The 22,239-nt window shown below is 43.9% G+C and overlaps 2 protein-coding genes across 2 annotated transcripts in view; both read left to right on the top strand.

Annotated features, from left to right (window-relative positions):
* Window positions 1-3,644, top strand: part of ank3b (ankyrin 3b) — a 132,431-nt gene extending 128,787 nt beyond the window's left edge. The window contains 3 exon segments of the mRNA XM_042083966.1: window positions 110-268; window positions 1,078-1,180; window positions 2,109-3,644. Coding sequence (XP_041939900.1) covers window positions 110-268; window positions 1,078-1,146 — 228 coding nt within the window. The 3' untranslated portion in view covers window positions 1,147-1,180; window positions 2,109-3,644.
* A 339-nt stretch (window positions 3,645-3,983) lies between these two features.
* ccdc6b (coiled-coil domain containing 6b) overlaps window positions 3,984-22,239 on the top strand; it is a 31,552-nt gene continuing 13,296 nt past the window's right edge. Inside the window, exons 1-6 of the mRNA XM_042083453.1 lie at window positions 3,984-4,297; window positions 6,866-7,015; window positions 15,375-15,503; window positions 16,497-16,600; window positions 17,951-18,111; window positions 21,076-21,232. Coding sequence (XP_041939387.1) covers window positions 4,043-4,297; window positions 6,866-7,015; window positions 15,375-15,503; window positions 16,497-16,600; window positions 17,951-18,111; window positions 21,076-21,232 — 956 coding nt within the window. The 5' untranslated portion in view covers window positions 3,984-4,042. The remainder of the gene's footprint in view (window positions 4,298-6,865; window positions 7,016-15,374; window positions 15,504-16,496; window positions 16,601-17,950; window positions 18,112-21,075; window positions 21,233-22,239) is intronic.

Raw genomic sequence — 22,239 nt, 5'->3', positions numbered from 1 at the left:
AATCCATTAGCTTTACTTATAATAAGACAAATGGAAAACAAAAACTAGTTTGGAGAACCAAAACGTCTTGGATTCGATCATCACCCCCTGCCCTCATCACCATCTACAGGTCATCCGCAAGGTCGTCCGGCGCTCTGCTCCCACTGAAGAGAGGGGCAAGAGCCGACGCAAGCGGGGCAAAGGTCGTCAGGGCCCTAAGGCCGAGCACCAGGAGGAGGAGGAGCAGGCCAGGGCGCCTGCACCCGCGCCCCAGAGAGAGCGCACTGAGGTCGGGCTCGCTCCGCACGATGTGCCGCTGGTGTGGAGTGCTGTGTGTTTTGGGGGTTGGGTTGGGTTGGCCGTTCAGAGTCACAGATTCCCTTTGGTATGTGACTGTGCTGTGGCTGAGGGGCGTCTGAAGGGTTTGCTTTCCCAGTAAGAGAGTTTGCCTCGCCTGTGAATGCACACATGCTTTTATTGGAACGTTTAATTGGAGGCTGATTTCTTTAACTGTGAGATTGGATGTCTGTTGCCTTAGATTTGTGTTCCTTCCTCTCTTTGTCTCCTAAAGGCCCTTGTGTGTGTGTGTGTCTGTGTGTCTGTGTGTGTGTGTGTGTGTGCGTGTGTGACATATACCAGAGACATCTGCCAATGCTTGATTTCCTGAGTGGTGTGTGTTCTCACCTGATCTCTCTAGGATAGCGAGTCTATCCTATGTCGTTGGAATGGTTTGCCGTGTTGTGTGTCTGTGTGTGTGTGTGTGTGTGTGTGTGTGTGTGTGTGTGTTTGTGTGTGTTTGTTACCAGAGACACCTGCCGATGCTTGATTTCCTGAGTGGTGTATGTTCTTACCTGATCTCTCTAAAATAGCGAGTCTGTCCTAAGTCGTTGGAATGGTTTGGTGTGTTTTGCTGTGATTTGATTGAAGTGGCACTCTCGAATCTCTCCAAATGGAGAGGCCAGTGAGTGTTCTCCTCGCTTTCAGCATGCCTATAGAGGACATCAAGCGCCTCCAAGATGCAGTCCTACGGCTCCCTTCTCCTAGGCACGCATGCCAGTGTACTGAGTCTCTAACGCCATTTTGTTTAATGTTTTGCAGTCGGGAGACGGAGCCAAGGGAAAGAAGAAGAAAGGAGAGCGACAGCAAGAGAAAAAGGGTCAATCATAACCGTCAATCATAACCGTCAAAAAGCGCCACAATGGTACGTCCTCGTCCCACACCCCACTCATAACCGTCAAAAAGCGCCACAATGGTACGTCCTCGTCCCACACCCCACTCATAACCGTCAAAAAGCGCCACAATGGTACGTCCTCGTCCCACACCCCACTCATAACCGTCAAAAAGTGCCACAATGGTACGTCCTCGTCCCACACCCCACTCATAACCGTCAAAAAGCGCCACAATGGTACGTCCTCGTCCCACACCCCACTCATAACCGTCAAAAAGCGCCACAATGGTACGGGGCATATTTTCTCCTCGTCCTCGTCCCACACCCCCTGGAGAGTCGCCCCCCCCCAGCTCACCGTGGAAGAAAAAATCTAACCCCAAAACATCGAAAGCATGGCTGGAATGCTTTTGTGACTCGAGCCACCAGCCATTAGCCAAGCCTATATCTATGTGTTCAACAGAGCACAAAAGAAAGCTGCACTTTTGCAGTTTTTGTTTTTCTCTTGCCACAAAAGAGATCCACCAGTACAGATAATATGCAGACGCTGCTGGATAGCGCCGGTGTATTGTTCCCTGGGCATCAGTACTGTGGCCCACTATCTCCAAACTATTTTCTGGACCTGGCAGTTTTTTTGTTTGTGTGTCTGTCTGATTAAAATCTTTCTTTTTATTTAAGAGATGTTAAGCTGTTTTAGTAGCATTACGCTAAGGAAATAGACTGAATAAAATGTTCAGTTGAGGAATTCCCATTTATGGAAGTTAAACTTGTTTCTTAAAAGTTATTTTTTACAGCTTTCTTCAAAGAATTGCTTGTGTATATCTTACAGGCCACAGATTTAGAGCATTGTGTGTTAGCAGACTATGACAATAGTCTACACTAAGTTACATTTGATGTGTTTACATATCTGTTGATTGTTGTTCCACTGATGCATTAAATGTTGCATTTGTTTTTCGTGTTTCAGATTTGAAATCGTCTCATAATTCTTTTTCCTGGAAGGGGAATCACTGGAAATCAGCTGATGGGGGGGGACACGAGTCTACAGCTTCTCACATCCAAACGCATGGATTTCAGCAAGAAAGATGTCTTCTGAGTTCTTACATTTTTTTCCGCATGAGCATGACAAAAAAAAAAAGAAAAAGACTCATCTGTTTCTGTCAACTATACAAAGCATCCAGTCCAGGACATGTAGGTAGGTAGCTGAAGGCTGACGGTTAAGGCCTACCCCAGCTACTAGAGCCCCACACACTGGTACGATGCATCGAAAACCTCCACAAGGCATTACCCACCCCCCATACCCCCCAAAGCAATTTTCCGTGACCAAAGATGGCACAACTTTAAGCAGTATACCTATGAGACAGAGACAGTGGGAGGAGCACTAAATCACCTTCAACACTCGCCTTACGTTGATCCTCTTGGACCCATGATGTCGGGATGTATAATGCTGTTGGATTTGTTTTTTTGTTTTTTGTTTTGTTTTCTTTTGGGATTTTCTTGTATATAAATTACACTGTATAAATTCTTTTGAAGAAAAAAAAAAGAAGAAAAAAGTAGCTTACAAATTGTTGATGCACTGTCTGGAGTCCTTTTCAGATATGATGACATGAAATGAATTGCCAACATTGATTCCAACGATTAAGGAAAGGCTTGGGTCTGACTTGTAATATTGTTAGCAAATTGAGAAAAAAAAAAGTTTGTAAATGACACAAAAAAAAGAGCTAACTTGATTTTAACAGCGAGCGTTTCTTTCAATAACACTGCACTTACTCTTCACACAACACATCTAAACATGGGAACAGCCCTAGAGTGCTTCTCACAATACTTTCTCAGAGTACTAATATTTTGATGCATGTGATTCACATTATTCAAATTATGTTTTTTTTTTTTTTTTTTTTTTTCTAAATTGCAAACACTGCATTGTGACGTACGTGGAAGGAGGCAAGGTGTGCTGTCTGTGTGTCCACAATTCTGCCATATCTATCACTTACAACTGTTTTGTATGAGAGAGGGAAAAGATGCTACAGAGCATGACGGAGAATTTTAAGGATTTGAATAAATGGATGCGAATGGGAATACCTCAGTTCATGCCTCTTGATGACACAGCGACTCCTGTGAGGAGCAAGGGATTCTGGGAAAACGAATGGGCCTAAATAACAACCCGAATGTATCATGTAGACCGGCACGCTGTAAACGTTTTAACTGTTATCATCTGTATTGGCTGAAGGATGTAGAAATCTTCCACAGCCAATCATCTGTGATCATTCAAGCAGTGTATTACTAGATTTTTTTTTAAAAGAAAGAAAGCTGCTGTGGTTCAAAAGGGGCATTTTTATTTGGGTTTTTGTGAAATTTTATTTCTGATGAGATCAGTTCGTATGACAGGCACCAACGGCATTCATTGATTATAGATCTGGTAACATACTGTATGGCAAGAAGAAAACATACACTGGATGATCTAATTAATTATTTAAGCATAAAATAAATTGTGTTTAAACCCAAATGTTGTCTTGTTTTGTTTTAGACTTTTTAGAGTAACAATGTTTGAAGTTGGATAACTTATTGTATGGCATTTGAAATCAGTTGGTCTTGAACACATTGACAATAGTGTAGCTGGTGGTCTCAAAAAAGGCTATTGTATATTCCTAAAGCTTTATACTCAGAAAAATAAAGAAGTAGAAAATACTTAGGGCTATTTTATTGTCATGTACAGTAGGCCTAATTTCGTTATTCTAAATTAATTATACTAGATGTGTGTACACTTTCATGTCGCAAGATGTCGCTGTGTAACAAGTTTGTAGTTTCAAAGGTAATCAAAGGCGGTCGCAGTATTGAATGCGGCTCACTTCTCAACCACTCTCCAAACATGAATCATTGCGCTGCCTCAACCGCGCGGTGAACATGGCGGACAGTGCTAGCGAAAGTGACACTGATGGAGCGGGCAGCAGCGCTGCCACCCCACAATGTCCCTCGTCCTCATCTTCCAACAAACCTGGCGTCGTGATATCTCCATTTCGTCTGGAAGAACTAACAAATCGACTCGCTTCGCTGCAGCAGGAAAACAAAGTACTTAAAATAGAGCTGGAAACGTTCAAACTGAAATGCAAAGCCCTCCAAGAGGAGAACCAAGACCTGCGGAAAGCTAGCGTCACTATTGTGAGTAACGTTAGCTAACTCTACGCTAGTTGCATTGTACTAGCTAATAGCTGAATTGGAAACAGTGAATAGCGACGTTAGAAATCTGCTTTTGTATGACATGATTGGTGTGCTGCCATAATACACATGAAACAAAGTATATCCACATGTGGATGTGTCAATGTCCTGCCATGATATCTCCCACTGAAGTACCTTGTTGTGATAGCTAACGTTAATGTTAATGTTACTTGCTAATTGATGTCAGTTGTCATAAGGTGAGCTCTAAGTTATGTTCTCCAAGACAGCCAGTCTGTAACATTAAGCCTATTCATGAGGGTGTTTCAGCTGTGACTGATATAAAACGAACTTACCCAAAAACGAATAGGCTGTATGATGACTGTCTACTACGATCAGGATGGAGAGCATTGACATGAAAACTGTCACCAGTTGGTGCTAGCTAACGTTGGCTGTGATTCGAAGTTGTCCGAGTAGCTGCTAGCCTTTCAGCTCGTTTACTCTAATGCTTGATTGATACTTTTATGTAGCTTACTGTGTTTGTTGATATCCCGTGCAAGTAGCTGATAATGCCCATAAATTCATAACTCAGTCATCGCTTAACATTATTAGTTGTGCATGCTACCTCTCCAGATAATGGGTTATTAGCTAGCTAGCAAATTGTGAGCTATCAATGAATGACACTTCTGACTTGAAAGGCCATCAGGTTTGCTGTGGTTCTAGACTACATGATGTCACCTTAACTGTTGTAAATCACATGGATTAAATCTACATTAAATGTAAGTAGGCTAGGCATAGTAGTTGACGTGTTTCGATTAGCGTGTTTGGTATTGGCATTTTTTAGCTACCGTGCATGTCTCAAGAAAGACAGCTTGTTCTTCTGGCCAGGTTTGTCATCGCATTCACGGGACAATGGGCAACGTGCTCAGTCAAACTGCTAGCTTGCTAACAAAACTTAGGGGTTTCTAGCAACATGCCGCAGTGTCCTCGGGAATGGATCACATTTCTTTCATTATTTAGGCGTCAGCAGAGGTCCTCTGAAGAACGAGTTATGCAACATCGTCTTTGTTGTGGAAATGGTAGACACAGCTCATGGTCAAACTTGGTGATATAAACATTGTTACGTCAATTTATAATGCATAAAGCATGCAGACAAATACCATAATACTTTCTGGGCAGGGTTGCACGCCCCCGTGCATGACACCTTACTGGACTAGGCAGGTTTGGCATACTAGGCCTAGTAAGTGCAGAATCTTTTTTTTTTTCTTTTTTTCTTCCAAAGAAATCTGCTGGACTTTTTTTTTTTTTTTCCTTCAAAGTGAATGTCGCACTTCCTTGATGTTGCACAATGCCCAGTGATTGACGACATAGCCTCCTACCCAGTCTGGTGACTGTTATTCATCCTTGTATGGATTTCATTTTGGTATCCCACCCCATTTGTAAGCAGTGGTTTTAGTTTGTCACTGCAAAAAACATCCGAATGAAGCTTCCCCTACAATATATAGTTGGGACTGAATAATACTTCTTACAAACATGAAGAAATCAAAAGCGTAAACCCAAAAGGCTGTATTACAACCTTTTAATCTTAAACACCTAGACTCTAGCAAGTTCCTGTCTGCCTCCTCAGAATCTTCTATCGGCACCTCTCTCCTGCGCTCTGAAGAAACTGTCCTTGGCCTAGATTCTTCGGACCAGATAAGCAAGCGATAAACCCAACAGTGCTGCGTCACTGAAGGCGTATTTTTGTGTTGTTTGTCAAGAACTGAGCCTATTTGAGTCGGCCAGTTGGACGACCACCATCGAGTGGGCACTCCTTCAGCTCCAGCTGGGCTCCTCTGGCATTGTTCATTCTGTTTGACTTGGCCAGTTGCTGTCCATCTGGGGCCGACCACAAAGTGAGTGCCCTCAGTGAACTCCTGACACGCGCCGCCCCCGCGTTCGGCCTCGAGCGAGAGCCCCGAGCGGACGGAGTCTGCCCATGAATATTTGACCAACCCTCTCGGATGGCCTCCATCTTGACCTGATCTCAGGTGTAGAAGCACGAGCGAGCCCAGAGCAGCTCCCGAGAGCAAACAAAGAGAAGTGTATCCTGCCTCCAGGGTCCCAACACTGATAACCCCGGGCCTGGATTAGGTGTTCCAGGTTTGCTTAAGGTGTGTGCTGCTCCATTTTGGAGCACTGGCCGTCGTCGTTGCCGTTGCCAACAGTGCCCCAGCTGGGACTGCCACCGAGGGATGAAGGAGTGATTCCCTGTCAATAAGTTTCAGATGAGCAGGAAGCCAGTCCTGATGCCCGTCTGGCAAAGCGCTTCTTGTTTCAATTGTAGACAATAGATGCTGTGTGTGTGTGTGTGTGTGTGTGTCCCGATGTGGGTTTTTGTGCGTGTGTGTCTGTTTATGCTTGTGTCTGCTTATTTATGTGCGTGTGACAGAGGTAGAGTGTTAATGAGTGTCAGAGTCCTTTTGTAATTGAGTGTACAGCTGTGTGTGTCTGTGTTTGTCACTGCTCACTGCTCATCACTGTTGGCTTCTGTGCTGCCACCCCCCCCCCCCCCCCCCCATCTCAAATCTGCAGCAAGCTCGTGCGGAGCAGGAAGAAGAGTTCATCAGCAACACACTCTTCAAGAAGATCCAGGCCCTTCAGAAGGAGAAGGAGACGCTCGCGGTCAACTATGAGAAGGAGGAGGAGTTCCTCACCAACGAGCTGTCCAGGAAACTCATGCAAGTGAGTCAGACCTCCACCTCCACCATCATGCCTATCCCAGTACATCAGACCACGCAGCAAGCTGTGGCTAGCAACCCCACCAACCAAGTCTTTATTACTCATTTTTGTTTGTTTGTCTGTTAAAGGTAGTTTTCTTGCCCGTCACCATTGTCTGCACTGTGGACTATTTCAATAGTTTAAGAGCTTTTAAAATAAAATGGAATGGAACAGGAATTGAATTTTAACCACGCAGGCCAAAACTAGTTTTAAAAGAACTAGATGGTGAATCATTCGCTACATTAATTATAGCGTCGTAGCTTTTTTTTTTTTTTTTTTCTCCTGGAATTGAACACCCAGTCATGCGTTGATGCACACTGTGCACACGCCCTAGAGTTGTGACCATCCACTGTGACCCAAGTGTTGGCAAGGATTTTCGTTTCCCTGTAGCTGTTTTTGAAACACGGTCTGTGCTTGGCCTTGAGGTCTGCCAGATATTGTTCAATGTTGACTGACTCAGATACCACCCTCCCCCCCCCCCCCCCCCCCCCCTTTGCATCCACTGAGGAACTTCTTGTTTTTCTTGCAAAAACGAACTTATCTGGTAAGCCCTGGAGAAGAATTGGAGCTCAGTTCAAGTGCTGTGAGAGAAAATGAAGGGGACAGAGTGGCTTCATTTGGTTTGTGGCTCAAATGAATGTGGAACATATTAAACAGGAGATTGTTGATAACAGGATGCTTTAGATGCCTTTATTGGTTTTGTCAACGCCCTTGGAACCCCTCGAACCTGTGCTGGGTTGAAGCCAAAGAGAGTGTGTGTGTACGTGTGTAAGTGTGTCTGTGTGTGTGTACGTGTGTATGTGTGTTTATGGGTGTGTGCATGCATAACTGTAGGTTATGTTTTTCCTCTTCGCTAAGAATGCAGGTCTCAGCAGTGTCATGCCACCAGCCCACATATTCCTGCTGTTTACTCACACACACACACACACACACACACACACACACACACACACACACACACACACACACACACACACACACACACACACACACAAACACGCACACATACACACAGTGTGAATTTGTGTGTGTGTGTCTAACTGTCGTTCTGACAATCTGTGTTTGTGTATTTTGTGTTGTATCTAAAATCGTGTTTGTGTGTCTGTTTATCTTGGTTTGTGGGCCATGTGTACATGTGTGTCTGGCTGTGGGTGTGTGTGTATGTGTGTGTGTGTGTGTGTGTGTGTGTGTGCGCATGGCGTGCATGCACCACTGAGTTGATAAATTTGTGTTTGTGTGTGTGTGTCTGCATGTCAAGGCCACTCTTGATATTTCATGTGGGGGGAGTTGTGCACAAACAGCAGTGCTGCAGGTTTCCCTCTGAACTCCCCAGCACCCCAGCACCTGTGAGAAGCACTTAAGATTAGACTGCATTTCAGACAAACCCGGAGGTCGAACTTCAGCTCCGACTTTAAAGTCCGAGAGATCACCAGGGTCATGATTTGGAGGGTCGGCTTCAGCCAGTTAGCATCCAAGTTGGCCCCCACCATCGTTAAAAATGGCGTCCGACATGGGCTCTTGGTGGATGCAAAAGTATGTTGTCTATGTGGGTTGGCCATTTTCAAGCTGAAGTGGTCATGATCATGGTCATGATCATTTGTATCCATCTGTAATGCACCCAGAAGCTGAAGTATTCTAATATATATATATATATATATATATATATATATATATATATATATATATATATAGAAAGCTTTGAAGCAGCTTTAGACTAAAGGCACAGAGTAGCTTTGATTCCCAGGTCAGCATATTTTGTGGTGTCCATGCTGCACACTTGATCACCTGCTTAGTCCTGTCCTGTTCCTGTAGATCTCCATTGCTCGAGTTGCCCTTGCTTTGCCATTTTCAAGCTGAAGGATCAGTCAATCCTCATGGTCATGATCATTTGTAGCCATCTGTAATGCACTGAAGGAAATAATTTTGTATGACCGTTTCTTGCCCCAGACTTGGTGGAGGCTTAGCCACATTTACATTTAGAGGGTATTCTCTTTCTCAATGCAGATGTAGGTGTGAAATGCTCCCAACTGGCTCCTACCATCTGTCAATCTCCTCTGTTCTGTCTTTGGGTTAAACAAAGACCTTATAGTTAACTTTAGCGGAATTATATGTTTGTGTTATTAACTGTAAATGTATTCATGTTTGGTATCATTGTAATAGTCTCAGTACAAGGATTGTAATGATTTGATTGTGAGAATGTTTGGAACATTCTATAAGTGATATTTCTGATATATGATATCTCTCCTCATGTTCTTCAGATAGGTGTGGAATGTTAATGTTTATAGAACAGCATGTGTCCAGGCCTCTCAAGGACTTCCCAGGAAAGGGGGTAGTTTTAATGAAAAGACAATAGAAGCTGACCAGACCTGATGAAGGCCTAATCCTCATCCTCCCTTTCTATTGCATATTCAAACTAGGTTGGACCTAGAGGTCACTCCTTCTTTTGTTTGTAATATAAAGTTAGTAGACTGTTTCTGTATAGTCAGAGAAGTCAGATAATACTGAGAATCTGGTGAAATCCATGATGGGCTGACACAAACATGTACTTTTCTCCCTTGAGGGGCACTGGCCCCTCATTGAAAAGAATAAAGCTGGATCCTGATCTTGCATCGTCCTGATTGAGTCTCAAGAGAAATATGGTAGTAAAAATATACTATCAGCACCCAGAAGCTGAAGTATTCTACTACCCCTACCTGTAATACCTTCTTAAGCCTCCCTTTTGCAAATAAAACAGCTTGTAAATTCTCCTGTGACATCCTATAAAGTCGGAGAATACAAAGCAAGGGTTTTAACACTTAAGATTAAAGTCCTTACAAAATCTCCCCAGATCGTCCAGATTCCTAGGTCCACATTGTCCTCTTGTGACTCACCCCACGGTTTTTCTATGAAGTTTAGATTAGGGGACTGAGATGGCAAGAAAGTCATAAACTACTTCTGAAAGTTCACAGACACTTGATCACCTGCTTAGTCCTGTCCTGTTCCTGTAGATCTCCATTGCTCGAGTTGCCCTTGCTTTGCCCCTGCTCTGTGCAGTGCATTTGCCTCTACTCGAGTTGCCCTTGCTTTGCCCCTGCTCTGTGCAGTGCATTTGCCTCTACTCCATGTATTTCAGCAGACCTCCTACCGTCCTTGTGCTTGTGTTTTTGTCTGTCTAACTGTCCTTGATATGTGCTGACATTCTATAGAGTGGCGAAGTCCCGCCCCTTCCGTTTGCCTCCATGGGACCTATCTTTCAAAAAGATTTGAACAGCAGTCTACGGCGAAAAAGAAATTATTTGCTGTGCTGTGCTGCTCCCACAGATATGTGTACTGTGCTGTGCTCCCACAGATATGTGTGCTGTGCTGTGCTGTGCTGTGCTGTGCTGTGCTGTGCTGTGCTGTGCTGTGCTCCCACAGATACGTGTGCTGTGCTGTGCTGTGCTGTGCTGTGCTGTGCTGTGCTGTGCTGTGCTCTGCTCTCACAGATATGTGTGCTGTGCTGTGCTCCCACAGATACCTGTGCTGTGCTGTGCTGTGCTCTGCTCTCACAGATATGTGTGCTGTGCTGTGCTCCCACAGATACCTGTGCTGTGCTGTGCTGTGCTGTGCTCCTACAGATACCTGTGCTGTGCTGTGCTCCCACAGATACGTGTGCTGTGCTGTGCTCCCACAGATACGTGTGCTGTGCTGTGCTGTGCTGTGCTGTGCTGTGCTCTCACAGATATGTGTGCTGTGCTGTGCTGTGCTCCCACAGATATGTGTGCTGTGCTGTGCTCTCACAGATATGTGTGCTGTGCTGTGCTGTGCTGTGCTCCCACAGATATGTGTGCTGTGCTGTGCTGTGCTGTGCTGTGCTGTGCTGTGCTCCCACAGATACCTGTGCTGTGCTGTGCTGTGCTGTGCTGTGCTGTGCTCCTACAGATACCTGTGCTGTGCTGTGCTGTGCTGTCCTGTGCTGTGCTGTGCTCCTACAGATACGTGTGCTGTGCTGTGCTGTGCTGTGCTGTGCTGTGCTGTGCTGTGCTGTGCTCTCACAGATATGTGTGCTGTGCTGTGCTGTGCTGTGCTGGGCTGTGCTCTCACAGATACGTGTGCTGTGCTGTGCTGTGCTGTGCTGTGCTCCTACAGATACGTGTGCTGTGCTGTGCTGTGCTGTGCTGTGCTGTGCTGTGCTGTGCTGTGCTGTGCTCTCACAGATATGTGTGCTGTGCTGTGCTGTGTTATGCTGTGCCCCCACAGATACGTGCGCTGTGCTGTGCTGTGCTGTGCTGTGCTGTGCTGTGCTGTGCTGTGCTGTGCTGTGCTCCAACAGATATCTGTGCTGTGCTGTGCTGTGCGGTGCTCCCACGTGCTCCCACAGATACAGCGGGGGAAATAAGTATTGAACATGTCAACATTTTTTTCAGTAAGTATACTTCCAGTGAGGCTATTCGCATGGAATTTTCTACAGACATTAGTATTAATTAAGGTAATCCACACATATTAAAAAATCCAAACATTAATGTCCCTAAGTAGAGTTATGAGTTAAAAAGTGGAATGGCACAGGGAAAAAGTATTGAAGATTTCATGCAAATAGCCTCACTGGAAGTATACTTGAAGTATACTGAAAAATATTTTGATGTGTTCAATACTTATTTTCCCCCGCTGTATCTGTGCTGTGCTGTGCTATGCTATTCTCCCACAGATACATGTGCTGTGCTGTGCTGTGCTGTGCTCCCACAGATACGTGTGTGCTGTGCTTGTGTTGGTGCATGGCTCTTTTGATACGTGTGTGTGCTGTGCTTGTGTTGGTGCTTGTGTTGGTTTTGTCAGGAAGAGAATGCAGGAGCCTACAGCTTGCTCCAGGCTTTTAACCATGACTGAAAAAAAAATGCCTCAAATAAAGGATGTTTAGTAGGGTTCATCTTTGGCTCATATTGGAGGCTATTGCAAAAATGCAGCCATCTCCAAAGCTTATCTTTAGCCTGTGCTATCTATCTATCTATCTATCTATCTGAAAATGAGAAGCTTATCGTAAATTCGAATAGCCTAAAAATATTAATATTATTAATAGACTGAATAGAATTTAAACATAATAATAATAAACATATGAAGCGTTTGATTCCAAAACGCTATATCTCCCGGCAGATGGGAATCAAACGCACTAGTCACGACCTTTTAGGGTTTACTTGCCTGCATGCAGACCCAGCTTCTTATCCACCACACTTCTGCACCATTTCCCCCATTTTCACGATTAATCGATTAGTTGTTTGGTCAGTGTCAGATAATGGTGGACAAAATGTCGATCCAAGCTGAGGTCCTCAAATGGCTTTTGTGCACACGCCAAAGATATTCAGTTTACGGTCATAAACCAGAAAATATTCAACCTGAAGAGGCAATAATCTGGATTTTTTGATTAAAGGAATGTTGGAAAATGAATGTTCTAAAGAATATCTGGGTTCATTGAATTCAACATAGAATTTTAGAACCTTCAATTATTGCGGAATGGAATGTTATGTTAGAATGTTCAATAGAGTACCGAAGTGTGGCAAAGTGAAGTGTTGTAGTATGTGATTCCTACAGTGTAAATATATAAAATATATACAAACGTCTTGGAAACTTAAAATTATTTAAATAGATTAAGAAAGCCACCGCTATGGGGACTTCTAGGTTAGATTGATTCGTTTAGATCCAGTGAAATTGCTGCCTTGACAACGCTACGTCATGGCCTCGGTACTCTGTTGTTGCAGCCCTAGTGCTGAGACTCCTCCAGCAGGTGTTTATCCAGCCTTTGATCTTCCCTCCACTGAGTGTGGTTCTCGATCAGTCGATGGAGTCAGTCCTAGTCCTCATCACGCTTGTGTGTGTGTGTGTGTGTGTGTGTGTGTGTGTGTGTGTGGTTGTTTCCCTTTCTATCCTCATCTGATTAGAAGATAGGGCAGTAGAATTGCATCCAGTAAAAAAACAGAAACATGAATGATGAATGGGTGGATGTTTGCTTAGCTGATCCTGGTGTGTTCATAGCATTTGCATTCTTGAAAGCTCCACTGCACAGAGATGTTCACCTTTAGCCCATTACCTTAGTATACTGTACAGTCACTGGGAAATAGACATAATGCTTCACACATAACCAACAGTGGCTTAGCACTGTTTATTTGCATGCAATGGTGCTCATGAGTTTTATATCCAGATGATTTCCAGTCCAAATAAAGTGTGCATTTTATCAGCATGTGGCCTGGTCTGGGAGAGGGATTCATGACCTTGATCTCTTATTTGCATCTTAAAGTGTAGGCACTGAGCAATGGAAACTCATTTGAACAGCCTGATCCAGCATGAAGTCTTATTACCCCCCCCCCCCCCCCCCCCCCGAATGCCTGATCACACCAGCAACGATATCTATAAAGATGACTAACTATACTGATATTAGCGTTGTTATTGTTATAGTTTATGTGTGGACGTAGTTATTCATATTAGCTAGAGCGATATGTTTTTTGGTCTATCTTATGAATTCCCCCCTCGCTCTCTGAGACTGCATTTAAATTGGGGCCTTCAAAGTCTGCCAATGAGCAAAGTTCTTGTGCATGAACTAACAGCGTCAGGTGGCACTTTTAGCTGACCCACAGCTGTCTTTCTCATGATAATAGCAGTCACCTATTACCGACTGTCCCATATTTCCAACCTCTTACGTGTCACTTAATATTCATTTCTATACAAACCAAGACGGCGGATTCTTAAAGAAACGCAAGCACCCACACCAAGTGTATCTAAATTAGCTATGTTCCAAAAATAAACAGTGATTGTCTTGTAAGACTGCGTGTACAAATCCGCTTGGAGCTCCAGTGGAATTTTGATTTGCGACGAGAATTCTCGGTGTAACCGTTGATGTGCAGTGAGAAAGATTGGAAATAGGCACCCACCAGCCCAGCACTAAACTCGTGGTAAACAAAATCGGATATTTCAGGCAGTAAAAGCCCCGTTTGTTCAAATCTGCACAACTATGGCTACTGAAAAATGTAAGGTTAATTTATCAAATGTTATTTTGAAGTATTAAAAAACATCGTTGTTTTAGAATTTTCAAACGAAAGGGCCGGTAATTGGTGCCTTTACGATACATTTGCAAATAGATTTTTGCGTAGATATTAATCAAGCTTTAGTAAGACTTTAGACTTTGCACTTTGCCCACACTCTTAAAATGAATGTGTTGTCCCTATCTGGACACTTACATGTGTTAAAAAAACTTTATTTTCAACAAACATTGTGTAACAAATTAAAAAAAGGAAACGACACAAACTGTGTTGTCCCTATCTGGACACAGAGATGTGTTTAAAAACAACACATTTGTTTTAAGAGTGCAGCATTTAAGTTAGACCCCTGGGTGTGCGGTCATGATCATGGCCGATTCCTGCGCTGAAGGACAGCAGACGAGGCTCAGATGCCGTCAGTGATGCCCACTCACACCCTTGTGACTCACACCAGTGGTGGCGGAGCGCTCAGCGATGATTCCGGGACCGGAACGCCCGGAACATTCTTACAGGGTGGCTCCTGACTCAGTGTTGTTGTTGGTTAATCAGATGTAAATGAATCCATTTTTAATGTGGCATAGAGACCACAGAGCTCTCCTTTTCCCATTACACCATACCTATGCCTCATCTTCCTAGTGCTGCTGAATAACAAGACCGAGGCAGCTAAATCATTCAACCTAGAGAAATAACATAAAACCCAAATAGAAAATGAACGACCAAGATAATTTGCCTAATTATGATTAAAGTAGTCCAGAAAGAAAAGAAATAGTTTCCTGACATCAATGGGAATGTGCCCAAAACAACAATGCTCTGGAACATTGCCCCGTCTATTGTTCCAACGTAGCCTTGTGTATGGTCATCTCAAGTTGACCGCAGGCACATGAGATGGCCAAAAGGCCCGGTGCAGCATTACGAACGTTGTCGGTAGAAAGGACCGAGTTGCACAAGAGTGATCAAATGAGATATCAGTTGAGATTAAAGTGATCTGCGGATACATTTTTGTGTATTTGTCTGTGTGTGTCTGTGTGCGTGTGTCCAGCTCGAAGTCAGAGTGTTTGTTATCCTGTGTGTATGTGTCCATTTATGCATAGCTATAGATTATGGGTGAGCTGTTGCTGATGTATGCGTGAGTGTGGCCATACTTGCTATAACATCAAATAGGCTAGTAGTACATGCTATTTCCCTGTCTGTTGATATGTGCTCATATGTGCCTTGTGCGTGCGTGCATGTGTGCGTGTGTCTGTGGGCTGTGTTGTTTGTGTGTGTGTGTGTGTGTGTGTGTGTGTGTGTGTGTGTGTGTGTGAGCGAGAGAGAGAATCCTAATGTGGTCTGTCTGCCTGTAGCTCCAGCATGAGAAGGCCGAGCTGGAGCAGCACCTGGAACAGGAGCAGGAGTTCCAGGTGAACAAGCTCATGAAGAAGATCAAGAAGCTGGAGAACGACACCATCACCAAGCAGCTCACACTGGAACAGGTACTGACACCATCACCATCACCAAACAGCTCACACTGGAACAGGTACTGACACCAAAACCCAACATAGTCTAATCAAGGATATATGTTTTTTTATACTTTTATTTTTTTAATATCTGCATTGATGGGGGCAGTTAGGCAAACGTTAGGTCTACTTTCGTTTTGCACTTCAGTTTGTATTCAGTGTAAACAAACAAGAATGCGTGGAAGCCTGGAGTTGTCAGTAGCGTTCTACCTTTGAATAAAATGGGAGTATTGCGGGAGGCTACTTTTGTGCCTGTTCGCTACAGCTATATTTTGCATATTGCAGCCAATACGTCAACTGGGCTAATCAGAATCTCATCCTGTTCCTCCTATATCCGATGAATTCGGTGGATAGAAAAACTAATTTCTTCAATCTTTGCGTCTTGGCTGGCTAGTCTAACTTTCCGCTTTTTCTGCGTGCTCTTGAATTTGATAGAAGTGACTACTAGCGAGTCACAACGCGAAACTGCTAACGTTGATGGGAGGTGTAGTTTTTATGCTGCATTCGCGACGTGATTCTATGGTTTGCACCAGTAATGTTTCTCGATGTTGCGGTGTATTTTGTAGACAAACATTGACATGGTTAGAAGTCATTCGCACCAGTGCGCCTAAATATTTTTTCGCACTCACACGCCATCATTTTTACTCGCATGTGCGAGTGAAATGGGCGCACTGTAGAGCCCTGTACTGACACCATCACCAGACAGCTCACACTGGAACAGGTACTGACACCATCACCATCACCAGACAGCTCACACTGGAACAGGTACTGACACCATCACCATCACCAGACAGCTCACACTGGAACTGGTACTGACACCATCACCAGACAGCTCACACTGGAACAGGTACTGACACCATCACCATCACCAGACAGCTCACACTGGAACAGGTACTGACACCATCACCAAACTGGCTGTCAGAGTTAACAGGATGTTGGGTGTTTTTTGTTTTTTGTGTTTGTGCGTAGCTACGACGAGAGAAGATCGACCTGGAGAACACGCTAGAGCAAGAACAAGAAGCCCTGGTCAACCGGCTATGGAAGAGGATGGATAGACTGGAGGCAGAGAAGAGGTGTGTGTGTGTGTGTGTGTGTGAGTGAGTGATTGATCCAGAAAGTTCTACTTTGGGTTCTGTACAGGGCAGTGTTCTAAATCGAGTGTTGTTGCAAGCCCTACATTTACATTTATTCATTCAGCAGGTCTCATAGGGCTTTTCTCAAAGTCAAGGATTCGTGCTTGGTAGAACGAGTCCTGCCGAGTCGAATCTTTCAAAGACGAGGCAAGGCTTCTTCTTAGCCTATGGATAACAAACAATGGAACAGACTAGCGAGTGTGCAGGAAGCTGCAGGTGCATTATTAAAAAATCATGTGCGCACAGGATTGTGGGTGTTCCAAGCACACAGAGGATACACGCATGCATCCTCGAAAATCTCAGAACGAAGGACTCCGTACTTGAGAGTATTTTGAAGCACCCTTGACATTGGAACAGTGCGTGGCGAGATTCGATGACGTAACGTCCTTGAAAGAGCAGCTTTGAAGGACCCATTCTTGACTTTTGAGAAACGTTCATAGTCTGGTTCTTTTTGGGGGTCCACTTGAATGTCCCCCTTCCTGTGCTGTGTTTCCGTGAGATCTTTAGCTTGTGGACTACATGTCCTGTGTGGTACCTTTCAGTAGTGTGTCCTTGTGTGGTACCTTTCAGTAGCGTGTCCTTGTGTGGTACCTTTCAGTAGCGTGTCCTTGTGTGCTTGGCACACGTCAAGACTATCCCGTTACTGAGGGGGAAACGTGAGGGGGAAGAGTAAGGTGACCCAGAACAGCCCGATCTCAGTGTCCAGGCCTTCTTGGAGTGACCCCGAAACACTAGACCGGGCCTCGAGAAGAGGGAGAGGGAGAAATTCAGAATACTATACTGCTCAAAAAAATTAAGGGAACACTTCAATCATACACTGGATCGGTACTCTGACACTGTTTGGTTCTGAGCACAAGTAAAACTTTTGAGGCGAGTGTTTTATTTTGCAAGAACTGTCAGACATTCTGTGAATGTAGTTTGAGAATGGAGAAAAGGGTGGAAGGTTTCAAAAAATGTGTTTTAACAATTGTGGAAAACTATAAGTGTTCCCTTAATTTTTTTGAGTAGTATAGTTAGATATGGATATATTGTTGGCAAGTGATGGGGTTGGTATGGAGGATTGTGGCATAGTTTCAATGTACACAAAGAAAATGAAATATGTAAGTTTCCAATTAATTTAGTGTCTAGACCTTATTACCCCAAGATTTGTCTGTGTGTGTGTGATTGTATGTATGCCTCTCTCTCTCTCTCTCTCTCTCTCTCTCTGTCTCTGTCTCTGTCTGTGTGTTTGTTCATTATTAGTGTCTTTCTGTGATTTCATGTGTGTTGACGTTGATGTCTCCATCCCAGAATCCTCCAGGAGAAGCTGGACCAGCCAGTGTCTGCTCCGCCATCGCCGCGGGACATCTCCATGGAGATCGACTCGCCAGAGAACATGATGCGGCACATCCGCTTCCTAAAGATCGAGGTGGAGCGGCTCAAGAAGAACCTGCGCACCACCGAACTGCAACGTGAGTTCCACAGCCTGACCTTTGCCCTCTTACCTCTGACACGTCCATCTGTCTATATATATATATATATATATATATATATATATATATATATATATATATATATATATATATATATACACACACACACACACACACACACACACACACACACACACACACACACACACACACATACATACATACATAATACCTATAGTCTGAGTTTGCTTGCGGACATGCTTTTTGTGTTTTGTTATTTTCATGTTTTGTTATTGTGTGTCTGTGTTTGTCTGTCTACCTCATCACCGTATGTGTTCTTGCGCAATAGTGTGTTTGTGTGTTTGTTTTTACCAGACCCCTTCAGAACACGATGAAAGACTCTACAGTAAATAACGTATCACTGCAAAACATTGACTTTCTGGCCCCTCCTACTACTGCACACAGCCTGCCATTTACATTTATTCATGTAGCAGACACTAACAAAACTGAGGATAAACCCAATGGGTCAAGCATTCAAGCAGCATACAAAGGATACTTTAGGTAACAATGAATACTACTATAATAAATACTACTGACTTACTGAGCCGTTCTTGAGGGTAACAGTTCCAGGGAACGGCCTCTAGGTGGAACCAAAATTTCAGAATCAAATCCAAACTTGGTCACGGAACTGATAATCTACTCCAAGGCTACCTCAACAGTAGGGGCAGTAAAGCCCAGGTCTGGAAAACACACAGTTTGGCCCTGTGGGGGTTGTGTTCTTCCAACATACTGCGGTTTTAAAAGCTACTGTTAATGTAGAAATACCTCCCCCTGTCACAAGCAGTCCTCTTTTAACTCTTTTTTTTTAGCTTTGTTTATGTGTACCTCATGAGAATGTGTTGGAATGGCAACAATTTGACAATTCCGGTTCTTTCCAGAAGGACACAAACAGGTCCAGTGTAATGGGGCTTATCAGAGGTTTTGCCTTGCAAGAGCTCGTCCTTGGCATGCCTAGCGAGACAGTGTTGTCATAGTGTAGTGAGGGGCATTGAGAGGTCATGGCCATACCCTAACGTAATGCAACAGAAATGCAGTAAGTGTGCAGACGTCCTGGTATTCCTGACCTCATCTGCTTGTGAGCGCCAAATAAGATACGTGTCCTGCATGGTGAGACTCTTGCTGGACTATGCAGAGAAAAACCAGGTGGAACTATTCAATAACGATCACAATTGTGTTTGTTACGAGGCCTGGTGATCGTATCTGTTTATTCTGTATACAAAGTCAGCTGGTATGGTTACGCTGATTTCATTTTTTATTATTTGTTTGTTGGCTTTGTTTTTGTTGTTAATTAGGCTATACCCTTCAGTGGCAGGGGAACTAAAATATGACATTTTTAAAACATAACTTTTGAAATAAAAGTCTTTCAGCCTTTGATAGCATCTCTGAATGTGCCAATCTGCGCAGAGAACAACATTTAGTTTGCAGAATTAATGTGACCTAACGGACATCAGCCCCTTTCATCGGAAAGTGTTATATTATTATCCGATAAGCCAATACCAGCCACTACCATTTTTTTTTTTTTTTTTTTTTTTTTTTTTCAACTCAAATGTCAAGAGTGTAATACTCTTGTGTGTATATTAAATCTAGCGAACACTACGAGTCTAGCAACTAGGGTAGGTTACACCAACACACACTCAGGTATGCATGTACAATCAATAGAAGATGAATAACCCACAGTAGGTGGTTACACTGACAAGAGTTAGCAGTAAAAGAACCAGACTCTTGTCTTGCTTTTTTGTTTATGTCTCTTCCCGTTAATTGGTTACATCATCACTCCCACAGTAAGAACTCCGAGTTATGACCGTTATGTAGGCTACTCGTCTAATGACCGGTTTAGTGATGTATGATGTTATAGAGGTCTGTGGGTCCTAGTTGTGTACAGGAAGTGTACAGTGGTGGACCAGGCTACCACCCTGACATAACCCAGTGGCTTACATAAACATGACAATGCCAGAATTACACTGTGGAAGTGTGGGGCTTACATAATTTCAGCCCAGATTTCCGATTGATAACTTCAGCGATGTCCGTGAACTTATCCAACGTCAGATGTAATCAGTGGTGAACTCTGCATGGAGGTCCACCGATGTCTCAGACGTGGAGAGTGAGACCATCCGAGTCTATCTGAGAGACCCTCTCTTTGTGTGGTGATCTATTGGAGGGAGTTGTGTCTGTCGCAGTGAACACATTAACGCAAGGCCACTGTTGTGTAATAGAAAGTTCTCCGAAAAGTTCTGGATACATTAACGCACCCTACTATCATTTTGTGTTTCGCTAATGGTGCGGATTTGGGGACATTTGTTTCTTTTTGTATATTATATTATATTATATTATATTATATTATATTATATTATATTATATTATATACATTTATTTTTCTGTTGGGCATCCCAAAGTCTACCGCCTATCTCACACACTAAGTTTGTCAACAAACAAGTCTAAGTTTGTGCTCCACAGCCTACAGTGTACTCTTGATGACCGAGTGGATGTTAGGAGAGTCTGGTTTGAGAGAGACCCTTTGTGTTTGGCATGTACACAGAAATGTGATTAGCAGTATGATTAGCAAACCACAGATGGAAGGGCTGCAAAAAAAGTTAGCAATCATGATCAATAGGCAGCCTACAACTACGGAGTGGAGCAAATGTGTTTTGTGTATTTCTGTGAGACTTCATTGTCATTTGTTTACTTTGGACTATTCTGATCCATTATGTTTGTATTGCACACTGTGTTTGCATATTAGGCTATATAAGTTGTTTGCATAATTCCATTACCTCTGTCCAAGGTGGTTGGCTCTGGTAATGCACTCTGTTACATGTGATAGCATGTTGAGGTGTGTCATGTGCTCACTCGTGTGTGTGTGTGTGTGTGTGTGTGTGTGTGTGTGTGTGTGTGTGTGTGTGTGTGTGTGTGTGTGTGTGTGTGTGTGTGTGTGTGTGTGTGTTTCAGACACGGAGAAGAGGGCGCAGTACATAGAGGAGGAGCGGCACATGCGAGAGGAGAACATCCGGCTCCAGCGGAAACTGCAGCGCGAGGTGGAGCGCAGGGAGGCGCTCTGCAGGCAGCTATCGGAGAGTGAGAGCAGTCTGGAGATGGACGACGAGAGGTACACACACACACACACACACTCCATAACTCGTATAGGCGCTCTGCAGGCAGCTATCGGAGAGTGAGAGCAGTCTGGAGATGGACGACGAGAGGTACACACACAGACACACACACACACACACACACACACACACACACACACACACACACACACACACACACTCACTCCATAACTCGTATAGGCGCTCTGCAGGCAGCTATCGGAGAGTGAGAGCAGTCTGGAGATGGACGACGAGAGGTACACACACACACACACACACACACATGCATATGAATAGACTCTCTTCCTCCCTCATACACACATTATTTATGTACAGGACAGTTACCCAAAAGAGCATGTACACACACACACACACACACACACACACACTCTTATACATGCTCACAAACCTGCACAAGCTTTTCTCTGCCCGGTGACTAAAATCACAAATCGGAATCCACATGAATCCTTCATTTCCTCAAGCACCACCCCAGCCCTTGTTTCTCAAAATGGCCGCTTAATTTCCCATGTAGAGGTAAACAAGTCTGCACAGTTGCAGCACCTCTCCCTTCCCCGACCTCTCTGCTGCTGGCAACGTTCGCTCTATTGAACGACTTTTTGACGTGTCTCACCTTTCAAACGATCCATTGTATGTGTTCATAGCTATAACACAGAATATGCTCTGACATTCAATGCTCAGCTTGGCATTCAATGAGTTAAGCAGACAGATTGTCCAACTGAACTAACATAAACATTGGTAACAACAGTGAGAAAATGTAAGCAATAGGCATAATTCATATTCCTTATGTCATTGAAGGGTTGGTACTGGGCTCCCTCTGTAGTTGCGGAGTATTTGTATTTTACACAGTTGTCGTAAACACCACTCATGGCTTGCCCCCTTCCCCTTGGACACAGTAAAAGATTTCACACAAATAGTTGGCCATTGCACAATAGCCATAAAACTTTTGGTGATTCTCTGAGTTGGGAAAGAGTGTAGTTGCAAAGCTAGCTGTCCGTAGACGGGT

Source organism: Alosa sapidissima, chromosome 24 (assembly GCF_018492685.1).
Source record: "Alosa sapidissima isolate fAloSap1 chromosome 24, fAloSap1.pri, whole genome shotgun sequence".
NCBI lineage: Eukaryota > Metazoa > Chordata > Actinopteri > Clupeiformes > Clupeidae > Alosa > Alosa sapidissima.
This window is presented reverse-complemented; position numbering and strand designations above follow the sequence as displayed.